This window comes from Peromyscus eremicus, chromosome 1, assembly GCF_949786415.1.
Source record: "Peromyscus eremicus chromosome 1, PerEre_H2_v1, whole genome shotgun sequence".
Lineage (NCBI taxonomy): Eukaryota > Metazoa > Chordata > Mammalia > Rodentia > Cricetidae > Peromyscus > Peromyscus eremicus.
In genome coordinates, this window is record NC_081416.1 from 102,317,170 (window position 1) to 102,337,176 (window position 20,007).

A 20,007-nucleotide genomic window follows, 5' to 3' on the forward strand; every position below is an offset into this window, starting at 1 on the left:
GAAAGGATGTGATTTGGTGTTCCTGCCTCAGTCCCTAGTCTGCCAGGTGTCTGTAGGCCCAGAAGCCATGGGCAGCACAGCCTTAGACAGGCCTGGGCTGAGGTTACCCTCAGGAGGCTGCTCCTCTTCCTGAGTCTGAGCCCATCACCTGAGGGGACCTGGAAGAGGCGTTGATGACACTGTGAGGCTCCCAGAAAGCAGGGGCTCCCCCTCCCTCTCTTCTGGCCCCAAGCCTCAGTGGTGGTGGGAGAGGGCTGCTGAGCATGCACTGGCTCTCCGGGCTCAGCAGCATCTCCTGCCCACAGGGGGACTACGTGTGGATGGACCTGAAGTCAGGCCAGGAGTTTGACGTACCCATCGGGGCCGTGGTGAAGCTCTGTGACTCTGGGCAGATCCAGGTGGTGGACGATGAAGGCAACGTGAGTGACCCTCTTTCCCCCAGCCCTACCTGGGAAGGCTGCAGTGACCGATGCCCACCCACCCCCACCTCACCCCACCCCACCCAACCCCATCCCACCCCCACACAACCCCTCCCCCTCTGCACTAGTGAGAGAGGTTCTCTTTTGCTCTGTTTGCTCATTTCCGAAGCCATCAGGCCATTCTGGGACATAGGGGTGAAGGCTGTGTGTGCTATGTTGGGGTACTCCTTGGCATGGCTCAGTGGTGCTCTGGAGTCAGATCAAGGTCCTTCCTTTCAAGCCTCAGTTTCCCCTTTAATAAGATGAGACCCACATGTGAGCCTTCAGGTGCCGAGCACCTCAGTACAGTTGGCGTCCATCTAGAAACACCAGGCTTTGCTCCGTTGGCTTGTGGACTTCATCACCCATATTGCCCTTAGGAAGTCAGTCTAACCTATCAGCCTATCACGTCTCATGGAAAGGGCCCCGGAAGTGCAGGCTTGGTAGGTCATAATGATGCAGGCTTGAGGAAGGAGGTAAAGATCAGAGGAAAGGGGCCTGCTACAAGGAGGGCAGGCAGGTGGTCTCTGTGAGGGCCCGGAGGGCAGCCATGGGGTCTCAGAGCAGAAGTTAGTTCACAGCAGATGATGTGCCTTTGCATGTGAGTGCATGTGCATGAGTGTGCCTATGTGTGTGCACATGTGTGTCTCTGTGTGCTCACATGTGTGTGCACCGAGGACATGCAGATGCAGTGCAGAGCCCGAGAATGTAGTGTAGTGGACACATTAAGGACCCGGGAAACTTCCCCTTGCCATAATCAGAATTGTGTCCAATGCAGTGACTGGCTCTGGGGACAGCCTAGCCTCGACTCCTGTCTCAGTCTCCTAGTCTGGGGAGAGCAAAGAATGACTAGTGACTTGAAGAAGGTCCTGCTGGGACAAAGGGAGGTAGGCCCAGGAGCTGTGAGCCTAGAGCAAGGAACCACTGATGTCCCTAGGGCCCTGCAGGGCCACCCCCCAGAGCTCTTGACCTAAGTTCTGTCTTTGGATTCTCATGGCGTCTGTGAAAAGCAGGACAGACAATAACTGTGACCCCCTCAGGTGACGACTGTGAGTCACAAAGTTCATGATCCATGGATCTGGGATTAGAATCTAGGATCTCTACTGCGTGTGTTCCCGCCGCCGCCAGCGTCTCAGCAGCAGCTACAGGACTCAGGTTGTAGGAAAGAGGCTGTGCCCTGGACTTGAGGCCAGAGTGCACTTCCCTTCCTTCTGAGGCTCTGGGAATCCTCCATGAGGCTGCGTCCCAGGGAGCTGTGTGCAGGGTGGGGTGGCAGCCGACAGGCAGGTGATGCTCCCCAGCCCTGAGCATGGGGACAGGGACTCTACCTGAGGGTAGAGTTTCACCTGGGTCAGGTTGCATGTCAGATGGTATCCCGTAACTCTGTGTCACTGGATCCCGAAGGTCCTCTCCCATCCTGCACACCACCCCCCCACCAAAGCCCTAAGGGTGGGGACTGCTGGAGGGGGAGGGGCGTGACCAGCTAGAAACATGGGAAACTGAGGCCTGGGATCCTTTTTCCTATTTCCTTCCTTTGATACTCTAGGCCATCGTCCTCTACCTCTGTCCTCTCACAGACACAGTAGCTGACAGTAGGGACCAGGCCAGTCACATGACTTGTGCAGAGCTCAACGGAGTGCTCAGAGCAGGCTCTCTGGAGAACACTTGCAGAACACACGGAAGCTCTGGCTTTTCCACCTCTGTGAAACCATTTCCTGTGCCTGCTGGGGGACCCCACCTCCTACAGGAGAACACCTGTCCCCTCAGCTTATTCCCAGACAGCTCTTCCCAGATGTGTGCCCCCCTCACCGCCTTCAGAATTGTCCATGGTATTTCTCTGTGCACCCCCGCCCCGCCCACTACCTCCCTCCCTCCTTTCTCTGTCTTCTGTGCCTTTTCTGTCCCGTCAGTCTTCAGACACTGTCTTTTCCTCTGTCTCTGTCACTGTCTCCTTCAGAACCAGGTCTCCACTCCCAGCCTTCTTACACTTTGACCCCTGCTGTGTACCGCGGACCTTGACCAGAAAGCCACTGCCCTCGGCAGGGTGCCCTCGCACACAGGAGGTAGAGCTCTTCAGCTTCTTAACCTGGCCAGTTATTTTACATTGAGTCTGTCACTGTGTCTCCAGGCCCCACTTCTCTGTTGTGGGTCGTGACAAGAACACACATAGTCTTTGTAACCTGGTGGCTCAGGGTGTCCGACCCATATCTGGCTGAGTGTACCCCAGGCCCCAGTGACCTGCACACCTCACAGGACTCTCCAGGCAAGATAGCTTTCCCCTCCCCCAGCACACTATTGTCCTTGCTTTCTGTTTGTGGATGAGGTCCTGGAGCCCCAGGAAGGTGACATGAGGAACCTTTACTCTAAGGACTTGGCCTCAGTCTGTCTCCCCTCCCCCAGCTCCATCCCATTCACCAGCCAGGCCTGTGAAAGACACCCTGGTGGGGCCAGATGCCTATCGCCACTGCCCCTGCTGACCCCTCACCTGCCAGGCCCACACAACCTGGGGAGAGCTGATTTTGCTGACCCCTGGGTCTGGTCTTCTCTCCTCAGTTCTCACAGAAACTTCCTTATTCAGGTCTCAACGTGAGCGCTGTTCCTTGGCGAAGTGGTCCTCAGCACCTGGCCCACAGAGTAGCCCTGCTGAACTATCTAACTGACCTATTTTGGGAGGAGTTGTGGACCAAAGGGTGCGGTGAAGGGCAGGTGGAGAGCTGCCCGGGTCCCTCTGGTCCCACTCAGGGGCCAGGGACAGGCAAAGGAATTTTCCAAATGGATCAGCTTATATCAGACTGTTTGGGAGAGAGGAATGTTCCACACGGTGCTGAAAGTGTAGACAGGTCCTTGACGTCACTACTGGGCCCCTTGTGCATTGGGAACGGCTGTGTAAGGGCCTGGGTTGGATTAAGTTTTCCTGCCGAAGTGCCATGGAATGCTAGAGAAGCTGGAGCAGGCCTCTGGCTAGCCCTGCCCTGACCCCACTGAGCAGGCGGGTAAGCTAACTCTCTCTTCACTCCTAGAGGCAGGGCTGAACTGCCAGAAAAGAGAAAAGATGTGGACCAGGGTGTGGCTGCTACCGTGGCAGCCACTGGAGGGCCAGAAGGGCAAGATCTGTTGGGGGGGAGGGGCGGGGGGGCAGCTGAGGACTGAAGATAGATTTTAGGACTTCTATCTGGGCCAGTGACATCTAAGAACAGCTAGTGTGCAGGGTGGTGACTGGTGTGTTACATCTATTAACAGACCTATAGGCTTTGAGGGCTGGTAGCAGAAAGGTTCCTTCTACCCTCAGAAACCATGTTTCTTCCTGGCTCAAGGTGATGGAAAGTGAGTGTGAGTGGGCTAGGATCATAGCCTAGAGCACAGGTCAGAGTCTGGGGATGTGAGAAGGTTCTTTTTTTTTTTTTTTTTTTTTTTTTTTTTTCCTTTTGGTTTTCTCTGTGTAGCCCTAGCTGTCCTGGAACTCGCTCTGTAGACCAGGCTGGCCTTGAACTCCGAAATCTACCTGTCTCTGCCTTGTGAGTGCTGGAATTAAAGGTGTGCACCACAGTGCTCGGCTGCGAGAAGGTTCTTGAACCCAGCAATCCCATTAAATTAAGGCTCTATTTGCCAGAGGAAAGAATTCATGAGCCTCCTAGATGCCCTCATCTGCCATCTGGTGGCTGCAGGGAATAGTGCAGGAAAGAGGAACAGGGAACTACATCAATTCCCACCTCAGCTCTTGGGTCCTGAAAAATCTCCTCTCCCCCCAGTTCCATACAGCTAGGCTTGTGAAAGACACCCTGGTGGGACCCTTTGCCACTGCCCATGAGCACCCCTCACATGCCACGCCCACACCTCCTGGGCTGGGCTGGTTTTGCCGGCCCTTAGGTCTGACCTTCTCTCCACACTTCTTACAGAAGCTTTCTCTTCACTCAGGTCTCTGCTTGAACGCTACCTCTCTGAAGAGGTGGTCCTCAGCACCCTGCCCACAATAGCCCTGTTGAACTCGCTAAACTTATTTTTATGTATTTGTTGACTGGAGCTTGGCCTTGAAGCCAAGCCCTTTAAATCCAGTCCTTTGCTTTCACTCTAGCCTTCAAAGTGTCTGGGGGTTATTGATAACAACAGGTGATCCCCTTAATGGTAACCACTGGTGGGGACAAAGTCTCTGCCTTGCCCTTCTTGTATGTCTGTGGATAGATTCTTCAAGAGGAGGAGAGCTGCCTTGCTGGGTAGAGACCAGTAAAACCCCCAGACTCAAGCCAGTCAGAGCCGATCAGGACCCTTTCACAGACCCAGGGCTCCCATCCCTCTGCACAGCCTGGGCCCAGAAGCGGCAGCTGACATGAAGGACTATGTTGCCTGCAGGAACACTGGATTTCCCCTCAAAATGCCACGCACATCAAGCCGATGCACCCCACCTCTGTACATGGTGTGGAGGACATGATCCGCCTGGGGGATCTCAATGAGGCAGGCATTCTGCGCAACCTGCTCATTCGCTACAGAGACCACCTCATCTACGTGAGTACCACCCATCGCTGCCCCTGTGCTAGACCCAGAGGCCCAGACTCCTGGGATTTTGTCAGCTCTGCTGTGGGGTGCTCCATCTGAGGCTCCTCCTCCCGGGCCCAGGCTCTGGGTTCTTTAGGACTGAGGTTGGGGCAGGAGCTGTTATACTGCAGGTTTACAGGGCTCATAGGCTTGGAAACTAGGGTCCAGGGCTGCCCAGGGACAGGCTCAGCATCTTGCCAGTTGGGGCGCCTGGAGGCTGCTCCCCTGCTGTGTTTTGGTGTGAGATGGGGCCTGGCCCAGAAGCCTCAAGTTGTGGGGAGGGGCTGTAAGTAGGGTGTGTCCCAAGAAAGGGAAAAGAAGGACCAGAGACCCTAATTAGAACCATCCAGCTCACCTCTCCCTGTGGGAACACTACTGGTTCTTAGTGAGCCGCAGAGAGGTGGTCCCACGGAGAAACAAATGCATCTGGGGTCCCAGAGGCAGTTTATCCAGGCAAGAAACTTGCCCTGGAGACACTTAGCGAACAGAAGCTACCATGATTTCATCATAAGAACCCGAAACGTTTTAAAATTATTGAGGGGGCCAAAGACTTTTGTTCATTTGGGTCATAGGATGATATTTGTGATATTAGAAATTAAAATGCAAAGTTTAAGATATTAATTCATTAAGAACGACAAGTTAGGACTATCTAGAAAGCAGTGGCCATACCTCCCACCTGGAGCTGCGAAGACTTGTGCCCCCCTACCCCCGCCCCCAGGGTCGTTTTGGCATTGCATCCCTTCCAGGGACATCCTCCCCACTGAAGACAACGGCTTTGTTTCGAGTACTGTAAAGTGAACTATTTATCATTTGTGTGCAGGTGCACACGTACTGCAGCGGCCACACGTGGGAGGCTGAGGATATTTTGGGGGGCTGGTTCTCTCCTCCCACTTCGTTTTGAGGCAGGGGTTCTCTTGCTGCTCTGCTGTGCAGCACACTGTAGGCTAGCTGGCTTGTGAGATTCCGGGCCACTCTCCTGTGGAGTGCAGGGCTTCCAGATGCGTATCTCTGCATTCAGTTTTTACAGGGGTTCTGGGGCTCAGACTCAGGTCATCGGGCCTGCACAGTGAGTGCTTTTAACTCCTGAACAATCTCACTGGCCCTGTATGAAATAGTCTCAACCAGATGTGTGTACCGTTGGAGTATTCCTTCTGACTGATTGCAATGGCCCATCTCACTGTTCCCACAGGGGAAGACTATGTGTGTCTGTATATATTCAGATGGTATATGGGTGTGTGCACATCTGTGTGTACACACAGGCACGCACATGTGTTTGACCATGAGTGCTTATGTATACATTCAAGTGTGGGATAGGCATACATATGTGTGCACACATGTGTAAATACCTTCACATGTATGCACACCTATGTGTGAACTTCTCCACAGACAAGAGTGTATCTATTCACAGCAGTCTGTCTTTCCCACCATTTTTATCCTAGGCCTCATTTTTGGTAATGTGCCTGGTGTAGTCCCGAGTGCTAACAGGATGTTCCATAGCCCCCTTCCCTGCTAGTCCCTGGAGATAATCCGATGCTGCCCACTCAACCCATTAATACCAATCACCTCATCACGTAACGGGCACTGCTGAGTGTGTCCTGTGTTCTGTGTTAGGCATTGGGGAGATAAAGACCTGGAACCAGGGCACCAAGCATCCAATAAAATGTACTGTAGGGAACATGGGGGGTGCAATGGGTTTCAGCCTGGTCCAGCAGGACGGTGAAGGGCTTTGGGCCACAGGTTCAGTGGAGGACTTCCTCATCTGCAAGGCGAAGAGTAACAGAGATGAATACCGTGTTCTGAGGCTGTAGGAAGCAGGGATGGGTGGATCCCAGCAGAGAACAACCTGGTTACAGCCTAGCGAAGCTGTAGGCTGCAGGTGGAGGAGAGATAGAGCACAATGTGGGAACAGGAGCCAGGTGGGGACGCACCACAGGAGACCAAGAAGGATCTGCGAGCCTGGACCAGGGAGCGCAGCTGAGACAGGGGGCTGGTGACAGGGAGGAGTGGCGGGTCCATCTGGGTGAAGGGCATGATGGTACTGGAGGCTGAGTTGGGCCGGCTGAGAGCAGGGCTGGAGGGGTGCTGGTTTGGGAGTCCTCACGGCCATCATGCGGTGACCTCCGGCGGGTGGGACACTGAAGAATCTTGAGCCCATGAGGCCCTTGGGTCGCAAGCGGAATAGAAAGAGCCTGGAGCAATGGTGGAGGACAGGCTTCATCCACAGCCTCAGGAGTACTGGGACGCTGTGACATCTCCACAATCCTTTCTGTCACTTCCCCTGCCACCGAGCTTCTCGGGGTGACTCTGTAGGCTGGGTCATTAGGGCCGAAAGGGTAAATGACGTCTGTCATCTATGGCTGCCAGAATGACCTTTCTCCAGCAGATCTCCCCAAATGTCATGGCCTTTGGGCCTCTATCCCTGCAGCTGGCCAGCCCATACCTCCCACTGAAGGATGCAGGGGCTCCTGGGAGCTCTGGTGGTGAGGGCTGGGGAGTGGCTTTGTAGGGATAGCCTCTTGCTGTGTTGGTGACAGATGTCACGATCTTGAGCAAGTATTAAGAAGAGATTAAGGTGGCACTTAAGCCCCTGCTACCCAGCAAGGATGCTGCCTTAGTCCTTTAGTCTCCACAGCAGCTCTGGAAGGAGGCAGTGAGCCATCCCCTTTCACAGATGACCAGACTGAGGCTGGCCAAAGGGATGCTCCTTGAGGTTGACTCTCAGGCGCGGACAGGCTCCCCATCTGGAGACAGCTGTGTGGGATGGAGCTGTAACGGGGTGGGGGGTGGTCATAGGGTCCTCACCCCATCGTTTAGCCTAGGCCTGGGCTCCTGGAGACGTCTCTGTGGCTTCTTTCCCATTGACTGGTTGTCTCTACCTGTTCCTTCCTTTGTAACAGACCAACTGTGGAGGGCGGGTGAGTGTGGGGCAGCAGCAGCCCCCGGGAGGCTGTGAGGCTGGCTGGCTGGGCTGGGCTGCTCCCCTCGGCCTTCTTCACTTCTCTTCTTACTCAGACTCCTGGCACTGAGCCAAGCCGTGAAAGTGAATCTTGGGTGCTCCTGGCTGTGGGGCTTGGGGGAGGTGGCTGAAGGGGAAGGGAGCTTCTGGAACTGGGATCGAGGCTTGGTCAGTGTTTCTCTGAGCAGCTCCCCTGGCCTGGGCTGGGTGCCACAGCTGCTTTCCCTGCATGCCACGCTGGGCTGAGCTGCTGGGGGATGGTGGCCGCTCTGGTGTCGCGCACTGAGTCCTGGAAGGGCGGCAGAGGTTGGGGAGACAGGCGAGGCTGCCGCCTCCCCTGTGTAGAGACATCTGTCTTCAGCCTGTCTAGGCTCCAGACATCAAACATCTGTCACCAACAAACAACAGGCAGGGCCTGACCTTTCCTAGCTTGGGGTGAGCTGGGAGGAGGGGGAGTAACTCCGCCTCCATTGCCTCCCCCTGCCCTGGGGATTCTCCTGTGTGATGGGACCCCAGGGCACGGCAGGAAGTATTGTTCATGCACCCGTACAGGAACAGAATGGAAACAGCCTCAGGTCCCCAAGCTCCATCCATGGGCTCGGCAGCTACCTCTGCCCTGGGGGAGCTGCAGAAAAAGTCTCTGCCCCAGCCCCAAATCCCAGCCCCTTCTGGACCACAGTCCAGCCTCAGCCCTTCTGCTCTTCATGACTTGACTAGGTCCCACTCGTGACTTCCTTACCGTCCCAGTCTCCCCTCTGAACACCATGCAGTTTTTGAAGCTTGCTTTAGAAGCCTTAGGTGCAGAGATCGGGGCCGAAGGAGGGAGCCAGTATTTGAGTTGTCCCTGCTTTGTGCGTTGAATCTGAAAATACACTGTCTCTTTCATCCTCACATCCTTTGAGCAGATAGGATCATGTAATCCCGGCTTAGGGACCTCCTGCCGTCCCCCTCCCTCCATCACAGGGCGGAGACACCCCTCCACCCCACCCTCGCCACCTGACCGTGTAAACTCCTGTCCCTTGCTGGTTGCAGACATACACGGGTTCAATCTTGGTAGCTGTGAACCCCTACCAGCTGCTCTCCATCTACTCGCCGGAGCACATCCGCCAATACACCAACAAGAAGATAGGCGAGATGCCCCCGCACATCTTTGCCATTGCGGACAACTGCTACTTCAACATGAAACGCAACAGCCGGGACCAGTGCTGTATCATCAGGTGGGCGGCCCAGCCAGCCCCTCCTGGGGCGAGCTCCAGCTCTCTGCCCTCCTGTTACGACATTAGCGATTGTCCCATCGTTAGAATGCCGCGATGTTCCCCAGGAGCTGGCTGTGCCCTCTGCGCTGTATCACAGTGTATAAAGTCGCCCCTACATTCCCAAATCTTACGTTCCTCTTAACACTACAAGGGCTGATGCCGGCTTCTGAGGGCAACATTGTTTCCTGAAGGTTCCTATTAAGCTACGGCAGCTGAAATCTGTCTCCTAAGCAAGAGGCCAAAGCTTCAGTTGAGCAGTTCACATGGGTCATGCTCGATGACCAGTAGGGATGGGGGTGTGGCGGAGCCCTGTGCTCCCTGAGAGCCAGACCGTCCTCAGCCTATAGTGAGACATATCAGCCAGGGCTGAGGCCCATCCTGCCACTCCCACCCTCTGCAGCGGGGAGTCCGGAGCAGGCAAGACAGAGAGCACAAAGCTGATCCTGCAGTTCCTGGCGGCCATCAGCGGACAGCACTCATGGATCGAGCAGCAGGTGCTGGAGGCCACTCCCATCCTGGAAGGTAGGGCCAGGTTTGGAGGGTGAGCCGGGTGCTGGCACTGTATTCTCACCCAGTCTCACCCGTATTCTCTACCACTCTACAGCGTTTGGGAACGCCAAGACCATCCGCAATGACAACTCCAGCCGCTTCGGCAAGTACATTGACATCCACTTTAACAAGCGTGGTGCCATCGAGGGGGCCAAAATAGAGCAGTACCTGCTGGAGAAATCGCGAGTCTGCCGCCAGGTGAGCCCTGCCTCCTAGTGTGGGTCGTCCCTGCGTTGGGTAGGTGGGCACCACTGTCCACATGGTCTGTGCCACCCTTTACCATGCTGCACTTATATCTGCTTCCCAAAGTGTCCGAGGTCCCCTATGAAATTCCTCCTGCCCATGTGTGTTCTCTGATCCCAACACTGGTGTCCTCTCCCAGGCCACTGACGAGAGGAACTACCATGTGTTCTACTGTATGCTGGAGGGCATGAATGAGGAGCAGAAGAAGAAGCTGGGCCTAGGCCAGGCTGCTGACTATAACTACTTGGCCATGGTGAGGCCCAGGTGACACCTGGGGGTAAACACCTGTCTCAGTCATGTAGACAAGACCAGACTCACCAGTGTGGCTCTGTCCCAGCTCCAAGCCTTCCCTTGTCCCTGCCTGTCCCAGCCTACCCAGGCTTGTTTGTGCCTTAAAGCCCTCCCTCAGTTGGGCACATGTCCCTAGTGACTTCTTACCAGATGCATTTCTCGAGGTCAACATAGGACATGGGGACACAGCACACAAGAGCCACAGATCTACATGCATGGACCTGCTCATACACATAGGCTGGGCCTTCTAGGATTGTGGGAGCTGGTTGCTGAGGCCTGGGTCTCCAGTAGCAAAATTACGGTTACGAAGTAGTAATGAAAATAATGTTGTGGCTGGGGGTCATCACAGCATGAGGAATTGTATTAAAGCATCGCAGCATTAGGAAGGTTGAGAACCTCTGCTCCAGGAGCTGTGCACACAGCAGGCTGGGTTGAGAACTCCACTCTACCTCCCTGGAGAGAGCCTGCCCAGGATTTAAAGGTGTTGTGGGTGTGGCAGGATTTCAGTATACTTCTGTAACTAGCTGGCTGGCACACACACACACACACACACACACACACACACACACACACACCAATGAGCAGGCTGTGTCTATAGTTCCCCTCTGTGGTTCACACGTGATTACAGTTGATAGGAGCTCCCCTAAGATTGGGCACCCTGGGGCTGTGTGGAGCTGGTGAGGTGTTGGCACTGTGAGCTGTGAAGTGGGTGATGGGGTGGGTCTGGTGTCAGTGCCCAGTTCTTCCTCGAGGCAGGGTGCCCTGGAGAAGCCCCTCAGGAGTATTCTAGATATCCTGGAGCCATGGCCCTCCTGACCTCCCCAGCACCCTTCTGTCCTCCTTTTATGCCCCACCCCCAGGGTAACTGCATCACCTGTGAGGGCCGGGTGGACAGTCAGGAGTATGCCAACATCCGCTCAGCCATGAAAGTGCTCATGTTCACAGACACGGAGAACTGGGAGATCTCAAAGCTTCTGGCTGCCATCCTACACATGGGCAATCTGCAGTACGAAGGTGAGGCCCCATGGTGCCATGCGCCACAGTGCCACACCCCATTCAGGTAGCATGGCACCTAGCTTCCAATGGTGCTGGTAGTGCTGTCTGCCATGACAGGTATACGAGATGCAGGCTGAGAGGATGTCAGCCTCAGGGGTGGTACACTGTGCGGCAATCCCACCACAGAGCTGGTGGGTGAGGTGTTCTGACGTGACAGGAACCCTGTGAGACAGACCTCTTCCATACTTGGTTTCTTCCTTAAGGCTAAGTGTCCTCCAGAGAGGGTAAATCTTTGAGATCATACTGTGGTGTGAATGACCAAACAGCTGTCTGTAAGGGGCAAGACAATGCAGAGCGTGCACACTTATTTGGCACCACTGCATACCAGAAGGTGGCCCATTGGAAGAAGGACTGGGGTCCACTTTGCCTTTTTGATAGTGCCCAGCATGGGTCCTGGGCAGAACTGAAGCTCTGGGAAGTTCATGCAGTGAATGAATGTCCTAATGCAATCTCAGGCTAGTACTACCCTCGTGGTGCCCCGGCTGTCATGAGAACATTCATCAGATGTATATTGGCCGGGGATGATGCTCTCTGTGGACAGGGCAAGTCCCTGAGCATAGATATGGCAGCCTGCTCCTCCTCAGAGTCCCCCTGCCCCTCTGCCTCCCTTCCCGACACTGTGCCCCTTTCTCCTGGCAGCCCGTACATTTGAAAACTTGGATGCCTGTGAGGTCCTCTTCTCCCCATCACTGGCCACAGCCGCTTCTCTGCTCGAGGTCAGTGCCAGCCTCTGCCACTCTGTCTGTCCCTCTGAGGCCAACTTCTGACTCAGTCGGGCTGGGGTAGGAATCGGCTGTGGAGCCCTTGGACAGGAAAGTTCTGTTCAGTTAGGGAACAGCTTTGTGCGGTCCTGGCCACTGTTCCTACAGTGGGTGGCACTGTGAGGTCTGGGCTGGGGAAGAGATGGGGAAGGGAGCCAGCTGGGATGAAAGACAGTCAAGGTGAGGCTGGGCCAACACCTGGGTGTCTGCTCTAGGTGAACCCCCCAGATCTGATGAACTGCCTCACCAGCCGCACCCTCATCACCCGTGGGGAGACAGTGTCCACCCCACTCAGCAGGGAGCAGGCCCTGGATGTGCGAGATGCCTTTGTCAAGGTGGGTGAGTGGAGTGGCTGCCTGTTCTCTTTGCCCCGCAGAGTTTGAGCTGTTGATGGACAGGCGCAGGTGTTTCCAAGCTGGGCCTTGCTTCGGCAGTCCCTGGGCTAGAGGCTAGGCTAGAGTCTCTAGTTCTCTGATGTCCAAGTTCCTTCTGTCATCTTCTGAGCCCGGAGGCCAAGCATCCCATAGGAGTTGGCTCTGCACTCCCCAGGGCACCCTGCTTTGTCCCCCCAGGCCTGCTTTGATCAGCTGTCCTCAGCCAGGACTCATGAGGTCTGGCTGGGTAGAAGATTCCCAACCCTCATGTCGCCATTCCCATGTACTTGCCAATCACAAAGTCCCTAATCTGTACCAGCCCTGTGCCGGACTCTGGACCCTCAAGGTGTTCAGAAGATGGGGAGATGTTCAGGTGAAGTTGCTGGACCCCAAGGTGACTCCTTCCAGCTTCAGGGTCAGGGGAGTTTTTAAGGGAGCAAATAAGTAGTTGCTGAGGCAAGGATGCTCATGCAATAGAAGGGACGGGCAAGTGAAGGGTGTTAATAGCATGGGCAAGGCTGGAGCAGGGACACAAAGGGTCTAGAATTGGGGACTGCCTCCCAGGAAGGTCTGACTTGCCCCATGGTTGACGGGTGCCTTTCAGGGCATCTATGGGAGGCTCTTCGTGTGGATTGTGGACAAGATCAATGCTGCAATCTACAAGCCTCCCTCCCAGGAAGTGAAGAACTCTCGCCGGTCCATCGGCCTCCTGGACATCTTCGGGTTTGAGAACTTCACTGTGAACAGGTAGTGTGAGGGACCCCACACCTGGGAAATTCCATGTCTTTTTATTCAGGCTGCATTCGCCTCCCTCCAAGAACAACCCCCCCACCCCCACCCGGGCCTGGGAAACTTGCTTTCAGTCATCCTGGAGATCCCTTTCATGCCCAGCCTCAGCTCAGCTGAGGCCAGCCCAGTTGGATACTGAAGAAGGCTAACCCTGTCCTGGGTTCTTGGGAGGTGGCCTCTGGTCTCTGAGCTTATGGCCGCAGTCACTATAACGTAGAGTATCACAGCGTCCCTGACTACCATACTGAATATGAGAGTCCAGGCTGCTGTTCACCTGGATTGGCATCGGGGCTCCCTCTCCTTGCTGGATCTTGTCAGCCTTGGCCTCTCTGTGATTCTGGTATCTCTCTAAGATCCACCTTCCTAGTGTTCTGATCTTTTCCCCCTTATTGGTGGACTCTATGTGGGGCCTGATCACTCAAGGAAAGAGCCCTGAGCTTGGCTTCTGGTCTAACTCTCTTCTGGCCCTCAGTGACCTAGGGCATGTCCTTTACCCTTGCCAGTCCCCAGAGTCATCTTCTGTCTGCATAAGGCTTGGACTTAACATTCCCACCCCAGCCCACCTGATGGGAGCCTTATGCCTGAGGTCACGCTGCAGGTAGAGGCAGAGCAGGGTGTGGGTGACTGGGCAGACGTTGGGTACCATGTGTCCATGGTCCTCTGCCCTTCGCAGCTTCGAGCAGCTCTGCATTAACTTTGCCAATGAGCACCTGCAGCAATTCTTCGTGCGGCACGTATTCAAGCTGGAGCAGGAAGAGTATGATCTCGAGAGCATTGATTGGCTGCATATTGAGTTCACTGACAACCAGGACGCGCTCGACATGATTGCCAACCGGCCGATGAATGTCATCTCCCTCATTGACGAGGAGAGCAAGTTCCCCAAGGTGGGCGCAGCAAACCTCAGCTTCCCCATCTGCAGCCTAGGACAAGCAACATGAGCCTGCCCAGGTGCCTTGGGCTGGTTCCAGGGTGTTGACATGGTGATCAGGGATTACCTGCGTTCTACTGGACCCTGGGCCAAACTCTCAACATCTAAGTACTCAGATGGTTCAGGATAGATGATGGACTATGGCTTGATTAGGGGAAAGGAAGATAGGATTGTCCTCAGGGAAAGAAATTGAAATTCAAATCTTGCTATATTGATCAGGCTGGCCTTGAACTCCTGGCCTCTAGCCATCCTCCAGCCTTAGCTGTCCACGGATTTTAGTCATGAGAAGAGATGCCATAGACTGGAGTGTGCATTCAGTGATGTGTGGTTCCAGTTCACCCACTTCAGAGGGGCATCGAGGCTGTGTGACGGGGGCAGCTACTGAGAAAGAGAGCGGAGGGCTGGGAGGACATGGGGAGGGAGCCATGGAAGGCCCACTGGAAGGCAGCGGCTTAGCAACGGCCACTCTGCTCCCTCAGGGCACGGATGCCACCATGCTGCATAAACTGAACTCACAGCACAGGCTCAATGCCAACTACGTGCCACCCAAGAACAGCCACGATACCCAGTTTGGAATCAACCACTTTGCCGGCATTGTTTATTACGAGACTCAAGGTACAGGTGATGGTGGGGTGTCTTTCTGCCTGTGCCCCAACCTTCTCTCTCTCTAGGCTAGGAGTGAGACCATATGGTACAGAGTTCAGAGGAGACAAGAAGAGGCCACAGGAAGCATGCCATCCTGTGCTTTGCTTTTTTCTTTATTTTTGCCTTAAGAAAAACAAAAAACAAAACAAAACAAAACAAAAAAAAACAAACAAAAAAAAAAAAAACACCTTTAATCCCAGCACTTGGAAGGCAGAGACAGGCGGATCTCTGTGAGTTCGAGGCCAGCCTGGGCTACCAAGCAAGTTCCAGGAAAGGCGCAAAGCTACACAGAGAAACTCTGTCTCGAAAAACAAAAAAACAAAAAAACAAACAAAAAAAAAAGACAAGTTCTCACTATGCAGCCCTAGCTGGCCTGGAACTCACTAGGTAGACCAGGAACACAGAGACCCACCTGCCCTGCCTCCTGAATTCTGGCCTTGTTTTTGCTTTCTTTCTTTCTCTCTCTCTTTCTTTTTTTTTTTTTTTTTTTTTAAAGATTTATTTATTATGTATACAGTGTTTTGCCTGCATGCCAGAAGAGGGCGCCAGATCTCACTACAGATGGTTGTTGGCCACCATGTGGTTGCTGGGAACTGAACTTGGACCTCTTCTGAGCCATCTCTCCAGCCCCTTGTTTTTGCTTTCTTATGATACTGGGGAGTCAAAAGCTATGCTACTAAAGTACCCAACCCCTGAGCTATATCCCCAGCCCTTCAGAAGTTGATCTTTTTAAACACATTTAATTGTGGGAAAGCACACACAATACAAAGTTTACCATCGTAACCGCCTTACACTATAATTCAGGGCATGGCACATTTGCAGTGCTGTGAGTCTTCACTACCACCCTTTCCATGACTCCACACAGAAGTCAGTCCACCCATCATCAGTAACTCCCATCCTTCACACCCGGCCCATCCCCTCCATCCTTCACCACCCGGCCCACCCCCTGCTTTCTACCTTCTGGAGCTATGATCCCACCACCTAGGTACCTCGTGCAAGTGGAGTCACAGGATTCGGCTCTTAGATTCGGTCTGTCTTACTCACTGATCACAGTCCCATCTGGGTTCATCCGTGTTGTGGCATGGGTCAATTCCCTTCGTTTTCATGGCTAATACTCTGCCACATGGATATACCACACTGTTTACTTCTTCATGTGCTGATGGGAACATGGTTGTTTCCCTTCAGCTAGTGTAAACAGTGCTGCTGTGGGCATGGGGTCTGTGTGAGTTCCTGCTCTGGGTTCTTTTGTTTTGTTTTGTTTTTGTTTTTGTGAGACAGGGTTTCTCTGTGTAGTTTTGGTGCCTGTCCTGGATCTCGCTCTGTAGACCAGGCTGGCCTCGAACTCACAGAGATCCGCCTGGCTTTGCCTCCCAAGTGCTGGGATTAAAGGTATGCGCCACCACTGCCAGCCTGCTCTGGGTTCTTATGAGAGGGCTCAGTGCTCTTTCTTATAATGGGGAGACTGAAGCTCAGAAGGAAACTGGACTGTTCTTCTATGACCTGGTACAGCCTAGTAGACTCGAAGAGAGGCCTAGAAATTTCCAGCAACAAGACCAGCGCATTGAAGGGAGTACCCAGACATCTTCCCTTCCCCCAAGGGCATGCAGCTGGTTCATTTGAAGCTGAAAGTCAGGGGGTAGAAAGATGGCCCAGTAGTTAAGTGCTCTCCCAGAGGACCTGAGCTCAGTTCCCAGTAAACAAGTTAGGTGGCTCACAATTACATGTAATTCCAGCTCTAAGGGGTCCAATGCCCTCTGTGGCACCCACTCACACATGTCATATACATACAGAAAGATAAATCTTGATGAGTATGGTGGTACACTCCGAAGGTAGAGATGGGGGATCTCTGTGAATTCTGGACCAACCAGATTGACAGTCTGTTTAAAAAGAAAAAAAAAAAAAGCTAGAAGCAGGCAGTGGTGGTGCACACCTTTAATCCCAGCACTTGGAAGGCAGAAGCAGGTGGATCTCTGTGAGTTTAAGGCCAGCCTGATCTACAAAGTGAGTTCCAGGACAGCCAGGGCTACACAGAGAAACCCTGTCTTGAAAAATGAAATATGAAATAGAAAAAAAGAAAGAAAGAAAAGCTGGTAGCGGGGTGAAAACCCAACTCACTCGGTCTGCAGTTCTGCAATTCCTGCAGCTGTGCAGCTTTCCTGCAGAGAGCCTTGCTGAACCTCCAACCCACCCGGGTGTGAAAGGCCAGCCCTAAGTTGGCATCCGCTGTGGGTGTAGTACACTGACATCCTGCCCATTGTCCTGAGCAGTCCCACCCAGGGCCCAAAGCCCCCGGCATTCGGAGCGGTCTAGAGCCATGCAGCAGGCTCCCTCATGAAGTGGCCCAGAAATCAGTGGTTATATGCATGCTACAACCTTTCTCCTCTCAGACAGGGACTCCAAAATCTTGAAAGGAACCTTCGTGTCACATGATGAAGTTGGCATATCTCTAACAAGAGATCCTGCCATTGTAAAACTCACGTGTCCGTCACCATGTCATGAGCAGGCCCGGGATCTGCCCTCAGGGGTGGTGGCCCAAGTCCTGTATTTAGCAATGTTCCACCCCTCAGGCATCTCTAGCCTGTGGATACCTCATCTCCTGCACCACCCTAGCTCCTCTGTTGCTGAGAATGGCAGTGCCCTCTGGGTGTGGGGAGCCTTCCTGGGTTGGCACCAGGGTCTTGGGTTCGAGTGTGAACTCTCCCATGGCTTCAAGGACATCAATTTGTCATATGGAGAAGGTAGTGAGTGCCTGTCCCAGAACGCAGGCAGGGATGACACTGTAAAATTCACTGTCCTGACTAGTTGGGAGGTGGTGGTCATTAGTTGCCTTACTGGTGGCTTATAGCATCTAGATGTGGTCTCTTTCAGGGGATCACGTACCCTGGCATCTTAGTTTAAAAGGCTGATAGTGGCTTCAGGATGACCCAGTTGGGAAGGGAGCCTCGCTTTCTCCTTGAGACAGAGACCTCCTGTACTTGTTATATAGGCTGCAGGTGGGGATATGTGTTTGAGGGATTGCTCCTCATTTTCTCTGTGATCTTGGGTAAGTCAGTGTCCCCTCCAGGCCCAGGGCCCCCCACTGTGGAATGGATGTGGGTAAGTTAGGCCAATGCCCAAGGTCCTTCTGGCTCAGATGTTGCGGGTTTGGGGAGCCCTTGCTGGAGGAGTTATGACTGCTCCCTGCCACTGGCAGGCTTCCTGGAGAAGAACCGGGACACCCTGCATGGGGACATCATCCAGCTGGTCCACTCTTCCCGGAACAAGTTCATAAAACAGATTTTCCAGGCTGACGTCGCCATGGTAAGGCTGTTGGATGTTCCTGTGGGGAGAAGGGGCCTTGGAAGCCAGGCCTGAATCTAGACCCCACCCGAGTCTTGTTTGTCCATGGAGCCCCTTGAACTTCAGCGTAGGAAGCGGGGACAGGGCTTAGCTGGGGCTCTGGAAGGGAAGGCCTGCCAAATGCTGCTGTCTAGTCCTGCTCTACTGACCCGGGATGTGACTGGGGCATGTGGGAGGTCACTTGGGACTTGGGACTGGCTTTACCATGGAGGTCCCCCAGCTAGACAGACATAAGGGGAGACAGGATGGGTGTGGCATGTTGGCCACTCCAGACCCTGAGCTGATACAGGGGACTGCCTGCTCTGCCCCCTGTGAAGCCCAGCGGGTGTCACTTGGCGTTTCTTGCTGTGCTGGCTTTTTGCCTTTCATTCCGTTCCTTTCTGGGTCCCTGCTTCCTAAGGTCCAGGGCAGGGGAGCAGGAAGGGCAGAGGCACCATTCTCTGGTGCCTGTGCAGGTGTCTGAGCTGCTTGGGAGGGTGGCCAGAACCTTGACCTCTACCCCAGGCCCACCCCATCCCGTCTCAGTGGCCTTCCGCCCACGCCTCTTCTGCCTCACCTGCCTGTGGTTCCCCTTATAGTTTCTCTGTGGTTATTCATCGGGCACTGTCGGCCAGGCAGCGGCTTCCGTGAAGGTAAAAGCCCCAGCCTGGGGCCCAGGATGACCGTGGCGGGAGAGCTCAGCCTTATGGGGCTGACTCCAAGGGAGAGAGGGCTGGATTTTTTTGTCTTTTGTGGAGTGTGGGGTTTTTTTGTGGAGTGGTTTTTGGAGTGGTTTTGGTGTTTGAGTTGTGTGTGCTGCAGTAGTCTCGGTTTCTTAAGGGGGAAACTGAGGCCCACAAGAAGGCTGAAGGAGGCTCCTAAGCCTTCTCTGCCCCTCCCCTGTTATTATGCCTCCTTCCACGTCCTTAGACTAAGAACTCAGGGGGACTCCGATGACACTTAATTGTAGGCACAGGTGATCTTCGGTTTTGCAGATTCAAGACTGAGGTCAAGAAGGGGGCTTCATTCACCTTAATGACACATCCTGGGGGCGGGGTCAGCTAGGAAAGCTGCCTTGGTTCCCACCGCAGGTCTTGGCTGCCATGATGCTTCCCATCCCAAAGGTGTTAGAGGCCCCCAGCTGCTACACCAGCCCACCTCCTCTTTGCCTCTCTCTTCCCTGTTCCCTCTCTCCTCTCTGCCCAATGCTGACCTCATATTTGGTCTGCTCCTGGGCCTTCCCAGAGCCCTAGGAGAGACCCAACATCCTGGGCATTAAGGGGAGGAGTATGGTATGTACCAAGCCTGTCTAGATAGGGACTCCCTTCCCTCCTGTGGATGATTCTGGTCCCTGTACCCGTAACACACACACACACACACACACACAAAGCATTTTCCCCCCTGGCTGTGATGCATATAGACACACTAGCAGTGATTGAATGTGACCTTGGACAAGTCCCTTCACCGTGCTGAGTCAGGTTCCAATGCTGATGTGATACAATATGTCATCTAGAATGGGTCAGCTGGCAAGAGTCTGTGAGTGTGTGTGTGTGTGTGTGTGTGAGTGTGTGTGTGTGTGTGTGAGTGTGTGTGTGTGTGTGTGTGTGTGCATGTATGTGTATAAATGTATGGAGGCCAGAAGGCCACCTCAGATAGTGTTCCTAAGAAGCCATACACCTTGTTTTTTGGGACAAGGTTTCTCACTGACATGGAACTCACCAAGTAGGTTAAGCTGGCAGCCAGCAAGTCCCAGCTCTGTTTTGCCTGTCCCGTCTCCCTGGCACTGGGATTACAAGTGCACACCACCTAACTTATCTTTTGGCATGTGGGTGTGGGAGGTTGAACTCAGGTCT

General features: G+C 54.0%; 1 protein-coding gene across 1 annotated transcript in view; it reads left to right on the forward strand.

Annotated features, from left to right (window-relative positions):
- Positions 1-308: 308 nt before the first annotated feature.
- The window catches only part of Myo7a (myosin VIIA), a 61,388-nt gene continuing 41,689 nt past the window's right edge, over positions 309-20,007 (forward strand). Inside the window, exons 1-13 of the mRNA XM_059270903.1 lie at positions 309-419; positions 4,806-4,958; positions 8,977-9,161; positions 9,601-9,722; positions 9,805-9,947; positions 10,132-10,245; positions 11,144-11,297; positions 11,979-12,055; positions 12,316-12,435; positions 13,079-13,221; positions 13,937-14,147; positions 14,671-14,806; positions 18,030-18,136. Coding sequence (XP_059126886.1) covers positions 321-419; positions 4,806-4,958; positions 8,977-9,161; positions 9,601-9,722; positions 9,805-9,947; positions 10,132-10,245; positions 11,144-11,297; positions 11,979-12,055; positions 12,316-12,435; positions 13,079-13,221; positions 13,937-14,147; positions 14,671-14,806; positions 18,030-18,136 — 1,764 coding nt within the window. The 5' untranslated portion in view covers positions 309-320. The remainder of the gene's footprint in view (positions 420-4,805; positions 4,959-8,976; positions 9,162-9,600; positions 9,723-9,804; positions 9,948-10,131; positions 10,246-11,143; positions 11,298-11,978; positions 12,056-12,315; positions 12,436-13,078; positions 13,222-13,936; positions 14,148-14,670; positions 14,807-18,029; positions 18,137-20,007) is intronic.